The 22472-nt window shown below is 41.3% G+C and overlaps 1 protein-coding gene across 1 annotated transcript; it reads left to right on the top strand.

Moving 5' to 3' along the window:
• The first annotated feature begins 12689 nt into the window (after positions 1 to 12689).
• On the top strand, positions 12690 to 21535 carry KCNA4 (potassium voltage-gated channel subfamily A member 4). The gene is made up of 2 exons (XM_021536712.4): positions 12690 to 12827; positions 13642 to 21535. Exon 2 carries the CDS (start codon positions 14420 to 14422, stop codon positions 16397 to 16399), a length of 1980 nt encoding a protein of 659 aa, XP_021392387.3. The 5' UTR covers positions 12690 to 12827; positions 13642 to 14419; the 3' UTR covers positions 16400 to 21535.
• The last annotated feature ends 937 nt before the right edge of the window (positions 21536 to 22472 follow it).

Below are 22472 nucleotides of genomic sequence, written 5' to 3'. Positions count from 1 at the left end.
TTCCAGTGTTTCCCACATATCAAACACAGCATCAGTAGAACCCTCCTTGTGGGTGATACGGAATGAAGATCTATCAATAAAAACAGATTTATTGGGAGGTTGACCTCAGGGGAGGAAAACTTTCTTGTAAGTGAGGAAGAATTAGAGGATGACAGGTAGGAGTGAAAAGAGTCCAACCACACCATTACTCTTATCCCTAGGGAATTACATTTTCCCAGAGAAATGAAAAGAGAGTTCAATTATGAAAACTAGGCACTGGTCAGAAAAGAAAAGAAAAGAAAAGAAAAGAAAAGAAAAGAAAAGAAAAGAAAAGAAAAGAAAAGAAAAGAAAAGAAAAGAAAAGAAAAGAAAAGAAAAGAAAAGAAAAGAAAAGAAAAGAAAAGAAAAGAAAAGAAAAGAAAAGAAAAGAAAAGAAAAAGTTCTTACTAAAATAACTGTATAATTATACAATACAGCTGCCTCTTTCCCCACTGGCAAAGTGAAAATCTCAACACATGTATTAAAGAATAATTTCTTGCCAGGGTTTTCTGATTCATGTAATTAGAAAGACAGGGCACTTGTGTTTGCATTCAGTGCCTCATTTGGAAGAGGTTGTTTCTAAATCCTGCCCTTTGGGCTGTGTTTGGCATTGTTTTACCATAAAATTCACCAAGCCTATTTCTACAGACTCTTTAATGAATGGACTCCAGCCTGGGAAACACTTCTCACTTCTGCCAGAATAGCCAGCTACAGAGAATTACACCCAAGAGCCATACAGAGCTCTTTGTAAATATTGAGAATTACTTTATGTCTTTTACTGTTTTTTTGGTCTGATATATTTGGTATGATATACTACATTTTTCATATTTTTATTTCTTTATGCTGTCCCAGAAAATCATAGGAAGGAAGGCACTAAAGGTCCAAAGAGAAATTCCTTGAAAATGAGGGAAACTGCTGAAAATCAGATAATGCCCTTTTGAAAAGAAGTGACAAAGTTCAACTCTTAATTACAATGGCAAGATTTAATAAATGTTAGTTTCTTAGCAAAAGCTGCAGAAGACAGAAGATTGCAGCTGACTGATGACATATTTTGATGCTAAATATAACATAGAAAGTAGGTACCATTGCCATGTCACCTTTATGAATTTTCAAAGCAATGATTATTTTTTAAAGATCAACATCTTTCTCATCAACGTCAAAAGCCAGCAAGGTGAAACCAGGGGCAGAACTCTGGGCTGAATGCAAGACTGGGAGGAAGAATCCTACTGGAAGAAAACCTCACCAAATGCCCTTTTTGGGTCTCGTGGCCCAGGGGAATTTGCTGTTTGGGCTATGCTTGTGCAAATATAACAGTTTTGGGAAAGCATGGTAGGAATGATACCTGTTGCATCAAATTCCATAAGAACAGTTGCTGGTTCTTGGCTTCTTTTCTGCCTCTGTCAAGGTCGGGATTGAAAGTGCTTGAGACGACGTTTTTTGTTTGGGCTCAAATGTTTATTATTTCTCATTTACATCACAGTCTTACAAACCCTAACAAGCTACAAAAATGGCTAGCTATCTCTCTCTGCAAGGCCTTTCAAGGATAAAATGTCCAATTAAGAAATGACACCTAAATTATTGCTACTTTTAACCCAATAACTAATGTGGACGTTTTTATCCAATTACACAAAACCACCCACACCCATGGAGAAGAAGGGGAAGAAGAAGGACCAGCCACTGCCCTAAAGCCTCCTTCTTGCTTTATATATATTACTATATTCTAAACCCTTAAACTCTGAGTTTTCCACCCTGTGATGTTACACACCTCTATCCAAACTCCACACCCACAATCCCAGTTCTGTCATCCATTTTGGAAGCTTCTCCACAGCCTCAGGTCAATGCAGAGTTCTCCTGGGGGTCAGTGCCTGTCAGTACAGAAAGTCTGCAATTCTCAGCAGCCAGGGCTCCAACCTGCTCCAGACAAATTCCCATTGTCTGAGACAGAACAAAAGGAAGATACTACATTAAGACTTAATTATAGCACAGCTCAACAAGGAGCATCAGGTTGTATTGGGGTACAAAAAAGTGGTCCAAAGAAGGCAATGTAACTTGTGATAATGTACTTGTGGGGAATTTTGAATAAGTTAGAGATGGGATTTTGAGTTGCTTTTGACATGGTTTATTTTTTGCATAGGTAGGAAGGGTAAGGTAGGCTCACATTGTTACAGTATGGTTTAGAAGGTCTTAAGAGTCTTAGTCTTTTTAAGGAGTTATTGATTAATAAAACACGTTAATAAGGATATTTATGGTTCTGACAATTTCTAAATATTTTGTTTTATGGACTTAGGTTACAATGCAAGTTTTCTTAATTATGACACACAAACAATGCTGTATTTTAGTCTTTTTATTCTGTAACTAATTTTATTTTAAAAAATATTTTAAACTCTAAAACTTTGAACTTTATTTTATTTAGCTTAATGTGTGTCTGCTTTGAACAAAAATAAATTTACATTTTTGTTTCTAGTACTTAAATTTGGAAGCTTTTTCCAAGGTTTCAGATCAAATCTTATGTTTAATTTTAAGTTTTGGTTTACAGGCTCAAAGTCCTAAGAGTTCTTTGTATTTTGGATTCTAGCAGTAATTTATGACTTCCTTCAAGCAAGATGCATTTTGTTTACCTTGTTGAACCAGGGTGCAGAAAGTGCTGAAATGCCATAAACCAAATGTGTAAATATCAGTAGAGTGCGTTAAGGGATGACATAAATATATTAATTTATTATTTATTTATAATTAGCACTTATATTTTTATTAATAATTTTTGTTGTTTTATTATTTAATTTTATATTATTTTATTGTTTTATTTATTTTTAAGGCTGGCTTTCTTGTCACCTGTAAACAAATTTCAGCCTTTTATATGTGTAATAGTTCCTTAGTCTGTTGGCATTGTGATTGTCACAGAGTGTAATCACTACTCAGTGAACTTTGAAATTATCTGCCTTGTTCATTTGGCTATTTTAAGAAGGAAAGCTGATATGAAAGCCAATTATGAGTTCCCTCAATAATGGACATTCTTATGCCAGAAATTTTTACTCTACTTTGACAGGGTGCACTGTTAATATAAAGGAAGTTCCAGAACTGCCTGAAACCTTCTGATGTGTCAGACACTTTCTCAAATGTAAAATAACATATGTTTAGAACTCCTACTCTGCAGAACCAGGACTTTATAAATAACCCCACAGAGCTGGTAGTTGCTCATTTATCTCTCTTCCTCAAGAAGATCCTAAAGATAGGTAATGGACTCTGACATAAATGAGCAATGCAAAAAGCTCCTTTATCTGTGGATAAAACAGGAAATTTGTTTTGACCATATTCAGAGAAAGCTTTTGTCAGGATTCATTCACCTTCCCATTGTTACAATTGTTACAATTAGCATTGTTCCCAATGCTAATTCCTACCTTTCTTATTCTTGGTGTATACTGGGCTACTTTAGCCGCCTTTAGATTGATATTTCAGTTAAATCTTGACTTTCCCTTTGCCACACTGCCAACAAAGAAAAGTGTAAATTAGGAATTTATGTTCCACAGAATTTTTACTGTTTTGGTTTTGAATCACATTTGGAACCCTTTTTAACTTCTTTGCATACATGTAAAAGAAAGTACGGATTGTTTAAGGATGGATTCAATTTTCTGACTAAAGTTTGGTTTGTTTTTTTTTTTTTTATATAGATGATTCAGATCCCATTTTCTGTCATTTCATAACCTTGTGGATGCACAAAGGAAATCCTCAGAGAGTTGAGTATTGTGTGGATATGCCCCTGCAGATGTGTGCAGATGTGTTCTGCACATTCATGGGCAGCAGAAATGCACCCATTCCACTTTGCAGAAAAGACATTGGTAGGCATTTCTTGAAATAGTTAAACTTTATTTCTGTAAATCACTTTGCACCAGCAAGGTGTGAGTCTAGAATTCAGCTCCAGGTGTAATGCACACAGATCTGTGTTGTTCAGACGCCCTAGCTGAGCCAGAATCTTTTATCATAAATTATCTGTTTTGTCAGAATAAATGTTGTAAAGTTAGTAAACCTTGTGGTTTTGATAATTGTATTGATAAATAATGAATATCTGTATGTTCAAACTGTAATTATGATGAGACCCTGAAGGCCCTGTTAGAGAGATTCACTTGGTTCCTTCTTCACCTGCTAAAAAATATTTTGCTTAAAATGGAGCTTGAACTGACTGAAGTGGATGAATCTGGGCAGATTTTGAGATCCTGATGTTAATGAAACCCAAGTAAATCAGCTTATAAGTAAAGTAGCTTGATTTTCTTTGCTTATTTTCATTGCTGTCAGCAGTGGCAGCATTTGTGAATGCAGTTCTCTTACTGAAGTGCTAAGGGAGTAGTGCAAGCACACTGCTGCTCACCTGAGGATCCAGGAAAAAATTGCAGAACCTTCTCACCTAAGAGGTTGCTACAGACACACAGAAGAGTCCAGAAACAGAACTGAATGCTTTTCACATTGGTTGACTATGGCTAAAGAGAGAACCTTGGTCTCTAGAGCACCCTCATCAGCACTACACTCGCTATCTAATTTTCCTTTTCTGGGTTAGGGTAAGTGTCTGGAAAACTTAACATTCTCATTTTTCTTCAGGAAAGACAAAAAAAACCAAGAGATACTACTTTCTAAAATTTCCCCAAGAATATCTGAAGTGGACTTCCTGAAGTGTGCATGGCAGAAAGGATGAAAAGCCTGTCCAGGTGAAAAGAAGTATTGGATTTTTATACATTAGCTCTCTTGGATTTTGCCCTATTAAAGTTCACAGTGAACATCCCTGAATAGGACTTTGGCTTGTAAAGGCAATTTTAACCAGAAGGGGGTCTAGTCCTCTTGCTAGCATTTGTTTATTTATTTATTTTCTAACTATAACTAACTAAATTTATATATTATAAATTAATTTATTTATTAATTAACTTATTACTATTACTACTATTTACTGTAGTATGATATGATAGTATTGCTAGATATGATAGAATTACTACTATTTACTACTAATTCATTAATTAATTTGCTACTATTAATTTATATAGAAAATTATTTTACCTGAAAGTGGGTGTTCAACAGATTAAAGGACCATGATACAAGAGTCTGTGAGCATGGTGGTGTGGTGCTATTGTTGTTGTTTAGGGAATGATTTCACTCTCAAGTTATTATTGCTACTTGTGGATAGGATAGAAAGTGCTGTGCTGTCAGTGTGGTGGCTGTGGACAATATTCACTGATGAATTCACTGCTTCACACATTTCAGGGTGTGCTGAGAGAAGTAGGGTGAATGCTGAGCTCACGGCCAGCTCAGAGGAGCCTTTCACAGCTGGCACACCAACAATCCCCTGTGAGAAGCTCTTTGCTCATAAGGAGAGCATTGTTTAGTGCTGTTTTATTTATTTATTATTTATTATTGTTTAGAGTTGGGTAAAGGTAAAGGGATCTATGAGCCCAGCACAGAGGGATTTTGTGTTCTTCTTGAGCTCCCCAGAAATCTCACCAAATTTTTTTGGCATTAGCTCTGTTAGCTAATGGGTATGGAGAAGTATATTGAAAAAAATGCAAGTTCAACTCTATTCCTGTTGGATTTAGGTGGGAGGTAGGTGGCTCATTGTTCTATGTGCCTTTTCTAGAGACCCCCATGGGTAATGTGATGAGCCATTCCTAATCATAGAGCAGGCTATTGAAGGTTCCAGTTCCAACTAATTAGCTACACAGGCCTAGTCTTGAACAATTCATTGAAGCTCTTGACTTCAACAGAGGAAAGGAATTAATCCATGTTAGCCTGAAAGATCTGAAGCACTCGGACCATTAGGTCCACTTAAAACTGAGTTTTACAACACACTTCAGTTAGGTTTTCAACCTTGGGCTTACATGCCAAGATTAACTCTTGGGCTGTAATTTCCACCCTCTAATTTCTGACACAGGTATAATGCCCAATTTTTACAGTAGCTAAGTTTAATGCAGTTCTCAGGATCTCATAATAATGATAATTGTATTCATAAACTACAAATGGTTTGGCCTTTGATCTCTCTGTGAAAACTCATGTTCAACAATAGTTAAGCAATGCCCAGGGGCACATAATAACACAGGGAGAGTTCCCACACTGACAGATGGGAGGAAATTTTCTGTAGTATTCTGCAGCTGAGAGCCACAAGATTTCTCTGAATTTAGAGGTTGATAAGGAGGTTTTACTGACTTGGGATACAAATAGGGTGGAGCTGTGCTAATATTAACTAGGGATTTCCCAGGAGTTACTCTGCCATCAGGGTACAAAAGAACATCAACTCTCTACAGATTACTTCTGATCTGCATATGCAAATTATTTATTGGGATGACTTTGTAGCCTAATGAGGCTATGACAACAAATATCTCCCAGCTTATCTGCCTTGTAAAGACAGACAAAAGGTGCAAATCTTCCCTCCCCTGCCTGTAGCAACTCTGTGTGAATGTGAGGGAAGGCAGATTCTGTGATTTCCAGAACACCATTTCCTGTTCCCACTGGAGAAAGGGCTGGATACTTCATTAAACCTACAGAATTTAATATTTCCCGACATTAACTGCACCTCAGCCCTCCCAAACATTTACTGTAAATGATCCTCAATGTTCTGAAGTGCAGGTCTTCTTCAAAAGGGTAATTTCAAAAGTATTTTTAGTAACTCTATTTATGCATCAGTGTTAAAGCAATTTTTATATTGCCTTTGTGCTACCTATTTTAACTTCTTGGTTCCTAGCTAGTCCCTGGACCCCAAACCAATGACAGTACTCTAGAAAGGGCACTTCCATTCTGGAAATGTTTTCTCAGTAAATGTCACACTGAAAAGCACCATAACTACTTGTTTACCTTGTAGCACACCAAAATAAAGGCTATTATAGGATTTTTTTCTACACTGTTTGCTAGTTCAAAATTGGCCACAATAATATTTATTTCATTTAATAATCTTAATAATTCATTTCTTCTTTAACTTTGTATAGCAGTAAGTGTTGCACCTGCTAAAGTTGGTTAATTCTGTGTGTTTATTCAAGCTGGGAACATCTTTTTCTTGTTAACTCTGTGCTTAATGGACCCCTGAGATCATACAACAATATCTCTAAAAGAGAGTATTAATAAACTAGATGAAAGTGTAATTTATTTGAGAACAGTTTATTTGGATCAATACACATGGCACTTAAAAACTTCCAGACATCCATCTGTGAATCCCATTTTGAAGCCATTAGGAATAGGATTGAATAGATTCTTATTTTTGTCAACATAGTCCTCCTTATTAAAAATTCCTTATATTTTCTCAGATATGCAAGGCTGGTTAAAAATCCACACACATTCCTCCAGAATTTGTGTGGAAAAAAGGGGAATCAAATTTTGCCTGGTTATCTGAATACTCTGTCACAGTTCTGCTCCATGTCGTTAACTCAGACCTAGCAGAACCAGTTTCCTCTTAAAACATGGAGCAATTTTCTGCATCCTTATTACAGCAGGAGAAGAGTGATCCTTTAGAGCAATGGTGGCATGAAAGCACCACCTCTCACACACCTTTACACATCAGAGGGGAATGCCTGTGGTCCTCCCTCTGTTGATCCACTTAACAGGGACCTTATGGGATCTGCTGGCTGCTTCTCTCTTCACCACTCTCACCTGGAGTCTCCCCTGGCTGTTTTGGGTTTGTCAGCAGGGTGACAAAATGCTGCCAGTGCAGACTATGCTGGTTTTGACCCAGAGATTCATCTGGAAGCTGCATCTGACTGCCATCAAATTATGAACCATGACACCTGTGTGCCTACTGCAGTTACAGCCCTGAATCTTTAGCAGGAAATGTTCTAGTCCAGTAAATTTATATTTATCATCTAATTTATGTGTAACAATCTCTGTAAGTAGAGCTTTCTAGTATGGTTTGGACTGCTACAACTACAATGGTGTATTTTGACTTGCAGTCTGATCCTACAGTTCCCTCATCCATGTCTTCCTTTTCTTAAATAGAAATCATAAAACATATTTATTAGAAATTTACCATCATCTATCTTCTAGAACTTCATAGAAATATCCTTTTTTGCTTATAAATATATATGGGAGCTACATTTAATGTCATACTTAACATCTAAATTTTCTCTCTTTATGTGCTTCTTCACATAACAGTTTGCTGCTGCATGTTCCTGGAGCATGAGATGCCTGAAGTTCCAGCTAACAATTATTATATATTTTAACAGGAATAGTTTTGAGCTCTTGTCATACACATGTTTCTTTCCAGTTGTTCCTCAAGTCACGGTTAGCATCATAAGGCAAATTTACATTAATTATTATCCTACTGTCTGCTTTTTCTGCAGAATATTCCTTATAAAATCCCAGGGAGAAATAAGTCTACTATGCCCTCGTAATGCTTTTTGATCTGGACAAAAATATATGCAAACAGGGATTTTTAACAGCATCTGATATTTCCAGGTTTTATAATCATTACGTTTTCTGTCAGCATAGTTGGAAAATTGGGTATTCAGAATAATACATTTATTCTTAAATGCAGAAATAGAGCAAATCCAATGATATGGTAATTTAAGTAATTCTGTGAGGCTAATTCATCTCCTTCATGATTTAATTAAAATAACAGTTTCCAGACTGCAGATCCACCCTTTTCACTACTACTAGGCATATCTAAAAGAAGGCGCAGTGAATGATCCAGGTTCTCCCATTTCAGCTAAAATCAAATTATTAGGAGAGAAAAAAAGAGAGGTGATAAATAACCCTTGTTATACTGGATAGAAAAAGGATGTCAGCATTATGATTGATGTGGCTGTGGGTATCTTGGAAATCTGGTTTCTCATTTAGCAGCTTTCTCTCCAGACTACTCTTTTTTTTTTTTTTAAATTTTTCACCATTGTCGTTTTTCAGAATAGACTTGATATGAGTCCCTGTTTGCTCAGAATGAATGGAGAAATATCCAAGTCCAAAAATAGAACATACGTGGTATTTTTATCCTGTTTTCTGAGTAAATCCAAGCTCTGGTACAGGAAATCATTCTCCCAGTAAAAATATCATCAGTTTTTACTGCTGTTCATCCTAAACTCAGTGGTAAATGGCCATGGTTTTGCAAACTTTCCCTGAGAAAATATGAAAGGGCTGCTGTTCTCTGGAGCATCAACTTCCTTGGATTATCCTGCTGAAGCACAAGGAATGAACAGATGTGCTTTTCATACAGGTTGTGTGGAAGAACTAGACTGAGGATAGGCTGCATTTTAGTCTGCCAAGTGTCTCATTAAACACTGCCAGTCATATTCAAAAGAAGAGTACTTGAGCCAGATTCTTTGACAGGAGAGTCTTACAGAGCCTAGTTAGTAAAATATGAATAAAATATGAACTTCCTGAAGTTCAATTCAACAACCGCTGGGAGACAAAACTTATTTGTGGAGGCAAGAATTCACTGCTATGCTTTGGTACCTAAGGGTCTCCAGCACTAAACAGCTGAGAGGAGAGGGAAATGCAAGTTCTGAATCATGTCTCAGCACATCTGAAATGCTGTAGTGACCAGTCTTTTCACCTGATAATCCTGAGCTCCCACTGCTGCAAGGTTTTGCTTGTTTTGAAAGGAGCCCCCGATCTTACAGGACCTTGGATGTGTTGCCTTGGAGGGGAATAGAAATAACAGTGAAGCAAGCCTAGGGAAGAGCAGAAGAGCAAAAAGAGAAGGCTAAAAGGGAAGTAGAATTATTCATGGTCTGGAAGTGCAGTAGTACTGTAGTTCAGTCTTATTCACTGCAGAGATCACAGCAGGGAGGTGAGGGCTGGACTGAGGACAGATCCTGCCAGTGTGAATTTCAGCATAAATTAATATTTGGCATAGGAACATAAAAGAACTTTGTAAATCTCATGTTCCCTTTGCATGGAAATGTATTACGTCGTTGTGCATTTTTTCATAGCTAACCAGTGGTGCATATTTCTCACCTGCATCACAGTAAAACAGGACAAACCTGTGTGACAGAGATCTTAGAAATCCTTTACTATGATACAACATCTCTATCAAAGATAGTGATGTGCAGATATTCTCTCTTTGTTCTAATAAGGGATAATGATATTATCCCTTATCAATGTGAAGGAGCAGAGGAAATGTAATAGCTCTCAAATAAAAACTGTTCTCTGAGTACTATGAAAATAGAAAGCTGAATGAAATGAGTCAAAGTATTTATCTGCATATACTTAAAGCTTGTTTTTTGCTTTTAAATTAGTTAAAAATAGGATCAAGTTAGATCTCTGAGCTAGATTGAAATGCATGTGGTTACGTGATCCCTATTACATTAGAATGGATTTTAAAAGGCACAAAAAAGCCTTCTGCTTCTCCCATTGTCAGTTATGTGTGTATCACGTGTGCATAGAATCCTACACCACAGTTTGTTTATCTTTGCCCGAGAATATGCTTTAGCTATTAAAAACAAAATAACAGTGCTCAAAAAGGAATACCAAAGTGATTGGTCTGTTTCTACTTGTCTTTTTCACTCAGATGTCCACTGAAATTTTCATTTTAACAGTCACAAGATAAGGTAAGACCATGCATCTGAGATTTTGAAAGAGAAGTAGAAGGTAAATAAGTCATTATCTTTTATCCCAAGTCCTTGAAACATCTCAAAAAAGAAATAAAAGGGTGTTCAAATTCTACAGATAAAGGGCAACAAAAGATTTGTTAGAGTCGAAATGACTGAGCTCCGGAAAATGCCCCAGAATTAAACTTTACTGATGAAGGAGTGAGTCTAGGTGATCCTAATGATTCCATAAGTTTACCTATGATAACTCTGGTATTTTAATGGCTTCATACATGTCCTTGTGTTGAAGTGATGGTAGGGGTTTGATCCATGACTTTGGTATGCCCCTGTGCCAGGTTACAGAAGAATCTGAGGTTTGGTATTGGAAATTAATTTATAGATGTTTTTAACTGTTTTTGAACCCAGATTTTGGGTTGCTTTTGTGCTGACAGGAGACAGTATTTTAATGGTGTTTGGGATGACATTAGTGATTTATTATATTGACTATGGAACCTGAAGTATTGTGAATGTTGAAAAAAACCAGTTAGCTCTAGGTGCTATTTATGTGTTTCACGACACTGTTGGCACGACTTGGTGCCTGGCAGGCAGTATGTTGATTTGGCTGATCCCCTATGCTCCCCTAAATAGTCATAGGTCATCCACTGACATGAGTGGGATGAGGGGTATGGGCAATAACTGATGTAGGCAGCAGAAGTACATGGATAATGTGGGTTGTGCTGCTGGGGATCTAAAGGGAAATAGCCACTGGGCTCTCTTGGTTGCTCTATGGAGGAGGAGCTAGGTCATGAGAGAAATGCCCAACCTATTTGCTGCACATGTTGGATTTGTCTCCAGTTGCAAACCCCTTGTGGCAAAGTGTCTGGTGTTGGCGCTGCCTTTGATTGCTTCTCGATTCAGTCTTTTTCTCCATGAGGGGAGTGCTTGCAGTTTGTACTGAGGTGGTAGAATTGGAGGGTCAAATATAGCCAAGCTGTATTTCCATGGCCATCCCTTACAGGGAGTGGAATGTGCCACAGCTTCAGTTTTCCAGGTGCAAAAGGAACAGGCAGTCTATACCCTGCTCGTGCTGCAGCGGGGAGAGGGAATTTGTTGCAGGATTTGAGGTGTTAACTCCCAAACACAAAACGGTACCCTCTAGCCATGAACTAGGTAGGACCTGCTTTCTGTTCAGGCACAGAACTAGGAGTGAAAGTTGACTTGGCTTCATTTGCGACAGGGCTGCAGGAGCAGAGGGAATGTTTGCTCGGCTCGGGGCCGAGCGAGGCAGCGCCGTGCAGGTGCGGGCACATCTCTCCTCGTGCCAAATTTGATCCGGGCTTGGCGTTAGAATTCTCCGAGCGACCTCAACAAAGCGTTTCGCTTCCTTCGGGGCGCGCCCAGAGCAGCAGAGGCCGGTGCTGGCAGCATCGCTCGGGGCGGACAGCTATCGACTCCGGTAACGGCGGCGTTAACAGGGCGCGGGGCAGGAGCCGTGCCGAGCTGAGCCGAGCCGAGCCCAGCCGAGCCGAGCCGAGCCGTGCCGTGCCGAGCCGAGCCGGCGCAGTGCGGGCGGCGGCCGGCAGGGGCCGGCGGCGGGCCGGGAGCGGCGGCAGCGGCGGGCGGCGGCTCCGGAGCAACAGGGCCGGCTCGGAGCGCCGGGGGCGCGGTGCCGCGGGCTGGCCCAGCTCCCGGCTCCCATCATCCGCCGGCTCCCATCTTCTCCCGGCTCCCATCCGCTCCCGGCTCCCATCATCTCCCGGCACCCTCGGCCGCCAGCAGCGCCCGCCCGCGCTCCGGCCGGCGGCTCCCCGGCCGCGTCGCCCCGAGTGGGAGCAGCCAACAAGTGGATGGAGCGGGCGGCAGCCGGCTGAGCCCCGGACGTGCCGGGGGCAGGCGCCGCACGGAGCCGGCCCCGTCCTGCGTCCGCCGGAGCCCGGCTCCGCGCACGGATTTAGCCAGCGCTGATTTACGGAGCTGCCGCCCGAGCCGGGCTCGCCGGGACCGGCGGTCGCGCCTGCTCCGCCTCGCACACGCCAAGCACACGCACACCGCCTTCGTTTTCCCCGTGGGGACGAGACCCTCGCTCGTTGCCTTGTGGCCGATGCCGAGGCGAGCGGCTGTGGCGGTGCCCGGTGCCCCCAGCCCCGGCCGCCTCCCCGGCTCGCTGCCCCGGCAGCCGGCTGGAAGGGGCAGGAATAACCCGCCAACCTGTGGTGCGCACTGACCACAGCCACCTGCGAGCGTGGAGCAGCCGGCACAGCCCCTCCGCGCTGCTGTCCCCCGCTCCTTACACCAGCGGGAGCAGCGCTGCTATTTCTCTGCCTAGGATCGGTAAGTATAACGGTGTTTTTAGGCTTTTCTTCTGCATGACATGTAGGTACGATTTGAAAAATAGCGTCGTTTAATAGTTCGCGTTCACCTTCTCTGATGTATTAATAGATGTGGCTATAAATGAGGCTTCTGTTTCAAAGGGGGGTGTGAGGGGCTGTGTGTATTTTTGTGTGTGTGCTTGCATGTAGACGTTGCTTCAGTGCACCTGCAGTTGTTTTCTTGACATATCAGGGTATTTTCACTTGGCTGAGCATTGTACGTGCCCGTTTCCAAATTAAATCCAGTGAGATGTTCATTGTGACCGAAACACAATTCTGCTGTGGATTAAAATGTAACATTCCCGCATCTGATGCGTTTCTGCAAATACAACAAAAGCTCTTTGTCAAGATACATTTATTCTTTAACGTTTCGTATGGATACATGGAGGTGTATCTCTTACGTATGTGCTCAAAGACCTGAATGCATTGTGCGTTGCAGTATTTTTATTAGTGTTTATATGTGTTGGTGTTTCAGAAGCTTGCATATGTTTGTGTATGGATGCAAGTGCTTGTATGGGTGGGGATTTTGTATCTGTCTCTATATATATGTGACATACCCACCCACATCCTTACCCACAGAGTCGTTCAAAATCTCTGTGCATGTGATGTGGGTGTGTGTGTAATGTAGAAGTGTGAATAGTGTGGGCAGGAGAAGATTTGAATGCCATGGTAATAGATGACACAGTTTCATTTGATCGGTTGACCTTTTAGGAAAACAATCCAATCTTTTCCCTTTTTGTTTTGTTTATTTTTGTGTGTTTGTGCATGTGCCTCAGGTTAAGTGCTTCTTCTGCATGACCATAACCAAAGGGTGACCCATCCACTCCCCTGTGTCCCATGGGGACCTCAGAGCCAGTTTCTCAGTCTTCATCTCCTCCTCCTCCTCTTACCACTGCTGCTGATACCCTGGGTGCTGCTCCCAGGTTTGAGACATTGTTGACAGGCTGAAGAATGGATTTGTAAAGACCTCCTCACTGTGTAAATGAAGTGATGGCTGGAATTAACTTCAACTCTCCAAGTAAGGACATTAAACAATACGTTTGCTAGGCCAAAGCATTACCAGGAACAAATAATGAGCAAAGAGTCTATTTGCATTTAGTTTTAATGATGAGCTAAAACTGTCTGCGGAGAACAGGTACCCTTTGGTTTGCATATTCTTTTCCTGAGGAATGCAGCCTTTATAGCCTGCGAGGCAGTCGTGATTCTGATCAGATACAGCTGTGATGGCTGCAGGAGATAAATGAAAATAAAGGGCCTTGGTGGATGGAAGAACAAGGTCTCAGCTGTTCTCTGGTCCGATCTGAGAATTTCATCTTTTCTCATTAGCGAAGCAGTAGCTTGTGTCAGACGTTCTGGAGAAGAGGAAAATGCGGATGTGTGGTTTTCCAAAGTACAGATTCAGTGTTGTGACCACGTTGCCACACTTGATGCGCAGCAGACTGTCCTCCAAACGCAAATGGCTTTGAACTTCCCAGCGAAGGTCGCGGTGGTGCTGTAAATAACGCAAAACCCTGTTACGGCCAGCGGTTACGAACAAAACCAAGCAGCTGCAGGATGGAGGTCGCCATGGTGAGCGCGGACAGCTCCGGCTGCAGCACCCACATGCCCTACGGATACGCGGCCCAGGCACGGGCCCGGGAGCGGGAGCGGCTGGCGCAGTCCAGGGCGGCGGCGGCGGCGGCTGTGGCGGCAGCCACGGCGGCGGTGGAAGGTGGGGCGGCGGGCGGAGGGGGACCCTACCACCACTACCACCAGGAGCAGGCCCGCGGGGCCTCCTCCTCGCACGGCGGGAGCGCCTCGCGCAGTGGCCTGCCCTGCCGCCAGAGCGGTAGGAGGAAGAAGGGCAAGAAGAGGAGCCACCGCTTGGGGAGCAGGGAGTGTGGCGCCTCCTTCCCCTGCTCCGAGCTGCTGCCGCTCAGCGGCTCTGAGGAGAGGATACTGAAGGACTTGAGCGAGGAGGAAGAGGAGGATGAAGATGAGGATGAAGATGACGAGGAGGAAGGGAAGCTCTACTACAGTGATGACTATGGGGAGGATGAGTTTTCATACTCGGACCAGCCACCCGATGACGGTGGAGGCCCCGGGGGTTACAGCTCCGTCCGCTACAGCGAGTACGAGTGTTGTGAGCGCGTGGTGATCAACGTGTCGGGCCTGCGGTTCGAGACCCAGCTGAAGACGTTAGCTCAGTTCCCGGAGACGCTGCTGGGGGATCCGGCCAAGCGGGGAAGGTACTTCGATCCTCTCAGGAACGAGTACTTCTTTGACAGGAACCGGCCCAGCTTTGATGCCATCCTGTACTACTACCAGAGTGGCGGCAGGCTGAAGAGGCCGGTCAATGTACCCTTTGACATCTTCTCTGAGGAGGTGAAGTTCTACCAGCTTGGGGAGGAGGCCATGCTCAAGTTCAGAGAGGATGAAGGCTTTGTCAAAGAGGAAGAGGAAAAGGTTTTACCGGAGAATGAGTTTAAGAGGCAGGTTTGGCTGCTGTTTGAGTACCCGGAAAGCTCCAGCCCAGCCAGAGGCATTGCCATTGTCTCTGTCTTGGTCATCTTGATCTCCATTGTCATCTTTTGTCTGGAGACTTTACCAGAGTTCAGAGATGACAAGGAATTTGTCATGTCCCTGAGCTTAGGGAAGGGGCTTTCCAACGAGTCTCTTCGCCTGGATGCTGGGGAACACACCATCTTCAATGACCCTTTTTTCATTGTAGAGACCGTGTGCATCATTTGGTTCTCCTTCGAGTTTACAGTGCGCTGCTTTGCGTGTCCCAGCAAAGCACACTTCTTCAAGAACGTCATGAACATCATAGACATTGTGTCCATCTTGCCTTACTTCATCACCCTGGGCACGGACCTGGCGCAGGAGCAGGGCAGCCAGCAGGCCATGTCCTTTGCCATCCTGAGGATCATCCGTCTGGTCAGGGTGTTTCGCATCTTCAAGCTCTCCAGGCACTCCAAGGGTTTGCAGATCCTGGGTCACACGCTCAGGGCCAGCATGAGGGAACTTGGCCTCCTCATCTTCTTCCTTTTTATCGGAGTCATTTTGTTTTCCAGTGCTGTTTACTTTGCAGAAGCTGACGAGCCTGCCACCCATTTTCAAAGCATCCCAGACGCCTTTTGGTGGGCCGTAGTGACCATGACTACGGTTGGTTATGGGGACATGAAGCCCATAACCGTGGGTGGGAAAATAGTCGGGTCCCTTTGTGCCATTGCAGGAGTGTTAACCATTGCTTTACCAGTGCCAGTGATTGTCTCCAATTTTAACTATTTCTACCACAGAGAAACTGAGAACGAAGAGCACACACAGATGATGCAAAATGCAGTCAGTTGCCCTTACCTCCCAACAAATTTACTGAAGAAATTTAGGAGCGCATCCTCTTCATCCACAGAGGATAAATCAGAGTATTTAGAGATGGAAGAAGGAGTTAAAGAATCTCTTTGTGTAAAGGAGACTAAAAGTCAAGACACGGGGAATAGCAGTGAGTCAGAGAAGAAAAACTGTGTAAATTCAAATTCTGTGGAAACTGATGTGTAGTTTTGAGCGTTTCCAAATATATTTATGCATTAAAGAGTGCAGTGAAAATAATGAAATATGCAAACAAGAGTCTGCAGCATACAGTAGTATGCCTTTTAATGGTTAAATACAAATAAAAAGCATTGCTGAACATGTATTACATATCAAGTAAGTGGTACAACTTGAGGAAAGGATTGCTAGATCTGATAAATTTTCAGACTTTATATTTTTATTAGAATGCAAGTGTTTTGCACACGAGGCTGAAAAATTTATTAAAACCAAGTCAGTTTTAAAGTGGGTGCATGAACTGTCGACATCACTAATAACAGCTCTGTGGTAAAAGTTGGCATTCAGAGGTATTTACTATGTAAGAAACAATGAAGTTTGGTAGTCATTTATCTATTTATCAGTGCTTTAATAGCAGCTACCATAAATCATTGGATACCATAGTCATTGTTTTTCAAATGGTAAATTTATTGTAAAAAGATATTCTACAGAAGATAGATCTAAATTTTTTTTTCTTGAAATCTATAATGCTTGTTTTTAACTGGAAATTTACTTTGAAAAGGCTGTTGACCCTCCAGAAATTGTTTATTTTTATAACTCCCTTTGGAGGCATTGCAGCATTTGTTGTCTAATAATGAAAGAAATGAAGTAAGAGTTAAACCTGGTCTGACTGCAAAGGCAAAATGACTGGAATGCTTTTTTGCACTACTTTATATGCTGGAGATATATTGAAAGAGACTTCATACTGTGAATGTTTACTAATGTAATAGTTCAATGACAATCATTGGGAGAGCGAATTCTGCATCATATTTTATTGTTTCTTCTTTCTCTGTGATGCTGATGGCAAAACAGCTGACATGACATCAATTCCATACTCTTTTTAATTATGAATATCTGTCATCTGGAAAAGGATTGTGAAGTAAAATTTTCTAATCAAAATTATTTGAAATTGGTGTTTTCTACTGATGCCCTCAAGAAATACCAACCGAATTGATATAATTTTTTTTTCCTGCTTAATTTAGCATTCAGAGTCTATGATTAGTAGATGCACTTTGTCAGTATTGAGGAAATTCGGTGTATGGGAGGAGAAGGTAGAAGTAATAAGATACTCAGTTGTTACAGTACTGACAATCGAAGATTGCTGACTTTTAATAATGTGCTATTATTGGTGCTGCATTTTCCTTTGATTACAGCTTTTGCCCATGTATATTTGAAGCAGCATTTAAGACCTAAACCAGGCATTTTGGGCTTCAAAATGAACTTATTGGGTCCCACGGAGTCCTCGTGAAAGCATTCCATGGTTTCTTTTCACTGATTTTTAGGCCAGCTATGTTTTGCTATGTGTCAAAACCTCCCACTGCCCTTCCTAGGAGGTTCAGGTAGATAAAGATTACCTGGCCTGGAGTGTATTCCAGAGCCTAGAATGAGATAGGTAAGATATTGCTGCATACAACATAAATAATAGATTCAGAACAAGATTTTTTTCAGGCTTACCACTACCAAGGGAAGGCACAATGAAACTGTCACTGTTTTTCAAGAGGCACTGTGGAACATTCCAGATTATAAAACTTGAACCAAATTGGCATATGCACTTTAAGATCTGGGACAGGCTGTTTTGGAAGAAAAAAGGTTCTTAATAACTCCATGAAATTACAGTAGTTTGCAATGTTCATTTAAAGCTGAGTGGGGTTTTTTTTGCAGGGAGGAGAACTTGTTGGTGACTGACTTACAGCAACAACAGAAGCACTCTGAATTGGGCATCCATGATATTACACATGATACATCAGATCAGCCTTTTTTGCTGAATCCAGTGGCACCAAACAGAGCTGCAGACACAGGCTTCTCTTTAATGGCTGGGGTTTACCTTCATAGTTTTTCTGTGAGTCTCTTCGAAAAGTTTCTCTGCTTGTCTTCTTTTGCATTGCAGAAAAATAAAAAAAAAAAAAAGACAACACACAAAAGACTGCGTTGTGCTGAGCCCTGCTTCAAAATGTGTCTTTAATTGTCTGATTCCTAATTTAAAAACACTGAGCAGGCTTCACTATATTTTTGATGTGAAGTATTAAAAAGAGCTGCTTTTTATTGTGGTGTCACTTCCAACTGTGCTTTGAATGAAGTGACTCAGTCATTTTATACATAGGCATTTGCCAAAACGTAATGCTTCATTTCACTCCAGCTCACCTGAGTTAAACGTGCTGAATCCTCTTTTCCTATGGGGGGGGGGCAGTATTAGCAGTGAGGATGAGTGCTCTATAAAACCCAGCAAAAAGCTGTAACTGGATGTACTTCTTTCAGAGATTGCAGTTAATGGTGTAAAGGGCATGAGGGTTCTCCTGCTGAATGCCTTGGTAGTAGTTTTGTCTGACACCAGAGACCGTTTAGTGCCTGGGACCATGGCAATGAGCCAGGAGTGAAAGAAACACTGAACAGGTAAATAAAGAACTTAGAGAAAATAAGTGCTACCTGTTTGCAGTATTGAGTGGTTGAGAGGGGAGGTGGATCCTAAGAGGTGGGATTCCAGACCTCTAATGAAAATGAGAAAACTCTTTGAATCACTTTTAAAGAGCACTCATGCTGTAGCCACAGAGCTCAGCATAAGAGGGGAATGCTTTAATAAACAGCTGAGATGAGATGCTGACAAGCACCTGTTCAGGAGTGTAAGAAGATGCAGTTTGTTACATCATCAGTTTCATTGAAAGTTCTGTTCTTCATTACAGTCTCTGCTGGTTTCATCTTCTATAGGCAACACAAAAGAATAGTGATTGCTATTAATATAAAACCGATTTAGAATTTTTTTTGCTCTGTTTCTTCAATACATGAATGTTTCCAAAAAAATCTTCAAACACTGAGCTGTTAGTTTAAAACAAGCATGCAGTGTATGTGCTGGGCTGTTGTCAGAGCAGAAGGAAAAGGTCTGACTGTAGGGGCTCCTAGCAGTTGGCAGAGCAATGTTCTGGGTCTGTCCTCAGGTAATGGTGGAGCCTCATGCAGTGAATAAACCCTTGGTCATGATAAATAAGGACTTTGGAGCTCAGTGCTAGGTTGTGCTGTCAGCATTCTGAATCACAGGAAGAATTGTGCATCCCAGAGTGGAAGCAAATAGCTCTTCTTGGGTTTATAATTTGATTATTCAGCTATCCATTGGTCCAGTCACAATATAGTTTTATCACACTAAAACCCAAAGATCCCAAGTGCTTTAGAAGTTTGTGTTAGGTATTACTTTGGTTGAAATTTTGTGCCAGAGAAAACCCTCTAGCTAAGCTGTTATGGCTCCAAATTACTGCTCTTGCTTCTGTCAGTCCTTTCCCAGGGATGCCCTGGCAACTCTCAGAAAAATAATTTTGTTGTGACCTGGGCATTTTACATTTTAAAATTATAGTAGTGAAATGCATTCCTGATGTGAATGGATTTACACAGGGGATCATTTTAGTTCTACTAATGTAGTTCAAATGATTTCACATTGACATACATTTCAGCTAAAAATAATGCAAAAAGAGATATTTCAGATTCGTTTGCAGTGGTGAAATAATTTGGAGGAGTTCCATTAGAATTCATGGAATCACAGCAGCACCAAATCTGATTTCAAATATACTCTGATACTTAACAGTGTGCTGGCATTTGTTTAAAGAATTCCCTAAACATTTTTATAGTAATCTTAAGTGCCAAGGCCATAAGACTCATAAGGAGAGAGTTTTGCCAGCTGAAGGGTTGGATTTAATGGCTGACTTCAGAAATCCATAATTTTTTTTCTTTATTACATTTCTGCTGTTACATTGGTTCCTTGAAAACATCAGGCTGGATGCTGAACTTTATACCAGAAGAAGTGTTGTGTAACCCAGTTAGAATTAAGGGCTTTAGTGTTCAGTTAAGATTTCTGGAGTGATTCCATAAGAGGCTAATTCCATTTGATGGAAAATTTAATTTGTTTGTATTTGAAGGAAAGTCCTTCTGCTTACACAGGTTTTTGTGTGTAGAATCCATCTATATGATGTTCATGTAATGCAGAATAAATCTGGGAGATCCAGGGGATTAAAAAAACCCATTGTGATCATGATTACATCTGATTCATGACAATAGTGTCCTTGGTGTTTGGGGATACTGATAGGCATTCTTGTGATCATAACAATTGGGATTTGAGTGTGTTTTCAGTCTGTAAAGCTTCCGAATGTGGAAGTTATTTTCATAATACTGGTGTGGAAAGAGTTTGGGATCAGGCCATAACCTTGAATAAAGGGTGTTAGAGTGTGACTCCTGACATGGAACATTGCTGTCAAGTTTGCTGTCAGGTGTTGAGAGTCATTTGACTCAGGATCTGAAAATTCAGTGCTGAGCTGCCCAAGAACATGAGGTACTTCATATTTGCATAAGTGTAGGATAAATGTGCTATGGAAAACCAGCTAAATATCAGAAAGTCTGTTCCATTTGTAGCTAGTTGCTGAAAAGTCTGTCACACAGCATTGAAAAATGAGATGTGTCTTTCTGGCCATCCTGGATGCATAAAACATTCTGAATGCCAATTAATTTTTAGCATAATCTTTACATTTATAGGTAATGCTCAAATTAAATATAACCTATCCATGTCACTCCCTCTATTTCTCTATTTTTTACTGGTTCTTTGTTACTTTCTACTGTCATTGCACCCAGTTATAAATATGTAAATAAAAGTTTAAAACTTTTAATTAATTTACATGAGAGAGTAAGAAATAAAAACAAATATTAAGGACTCCCCAACTACAGCACACAACATATAAATTACATATTTTTCTTAACATTAAATAATCTAAATAACAGAATAACTTCTGTAGACATGGGGCAGGGTATACACTTTCCTCTTGCTATAACTGAATGATCAAATGCTTCAGATTTTGCAGTGAATAAGATCTAGTTGACAGATTTATCATATTTTTGCAGCTCCATTTTAAGCAAATATGCATAGAAAAGTTGACACTTTTGTAAAAATGAACATCTTTAATTTCCACAGAGGCCATCTGATGTGGACAAAGTGATTGACAGATTAATTCTGGGTGAAAGTGCATTAATTATTTTACCTCAAACCCAGGTACTCTCCATAGTGCTGCCAAGCTTCCTGTGTGTTCAGGATTCCGAGGACATTAATTCTGAAAGAAAAGTCATTAAAGCATTATGTACTGAGATGGTTGAATTAATTCTTATTTTTAATCCTTTTTGTACAATTAAAATGTGTCTTGAGACCTTTTTCTGCAACAGACCCTTTGGAAAATAAATCCATAAGTATATAAGAAGAAAAGAAGAGAAGGCTTACATCACATGTAAAAGCTCATAAAACACACTAATTGAGGGAAAGTAGGTAAGTAAAAACTACTTGTATTTCCTCCATTTGTGCATTTATGGTGCTGCCAGTAAAACCAAGCTAAGGGCACCCTGGGTGAGCTGGTCTGCAGCTCCAGAGAGGTGCTCCATGCATTGTTTCTCTTCCCTGGTCTCAGGGGCAGCAGCAGCTGCTGCTGGGGCATCGTGTGCCTGAGAAGATGCTCCCTGTGCTGGCAGCACCACCTGGGGTGGCACAGGTCCTGGAGAGCTTTAGCCTGTCTGGGAAGTCCACGGGGGGAAATGATGCCTCAGGGTTTAGCTTTTCTATTTTTCAGAGTCTGTGCTGCTTTACTGTGCACTTCTGAGCTTCCCATGAGGGGATGCTGAGCTCCCTGCACAGAGCAGGGACACAAAACAATTCCTGCTCCAGCTGGGCACCAAGGACAAATGATCCAAATCTCAGCCCAGGAGCACAAACACCGTGGGCTGGAGAGAGAAAAACAAGCAGGATGGGGCTGCCTGGGCTGAAGCTGGAATGGGACAATGAACTCCAAGGTGCCAATGGAGCAGAACTGATCCCAGGGAGAGCCCCGGGAGCGCTCGTGCATTTTGGGACCATTTTGGGTCATTTGGGTGCAGCCCTGGCTGGGCTCTGGTGCTGCCCAAGGTGGATCCATGGAGGAGATCCTTTAAATCAATCCCTGCTTTATTCCTTAGCTCTGTGCAGCCTCTGCTTTAGGGCAGCCTTCCCAAGGCATCATACCACAAGCATCCTGCTGAGTGCAAAATTTGGATTGTT

This window comes from Lonchura striata, chromosome 5 (assembly GCF_050655825.1).
Source record: "Lonchura striata isolate lonStrDom1 chromosome 5, ASM5065582v1, whole genome shotgun sequence".
Lineage (NCBI taxonomy): Eukaryota > Metazoa > Chordata > Aves > Passeriformes > Estrildidae > Lonchura > Lonchura striata.
The sequence above is the reverse complement of the archived record's forward strand: the minus strand, read 5'-3'. Positions and strand labels throughout refer to the sequence as shown.

Bases quoted from the DNA above. Each gene is read 5' to 3' on its own strand.
- KCNA4 (XM_021536712.4), top strand. From the start codon at position 14,420: ATGGAGGTCGCCATGGTGAGCGCGGACAGCTCCGGCTGCAGCACCCAC.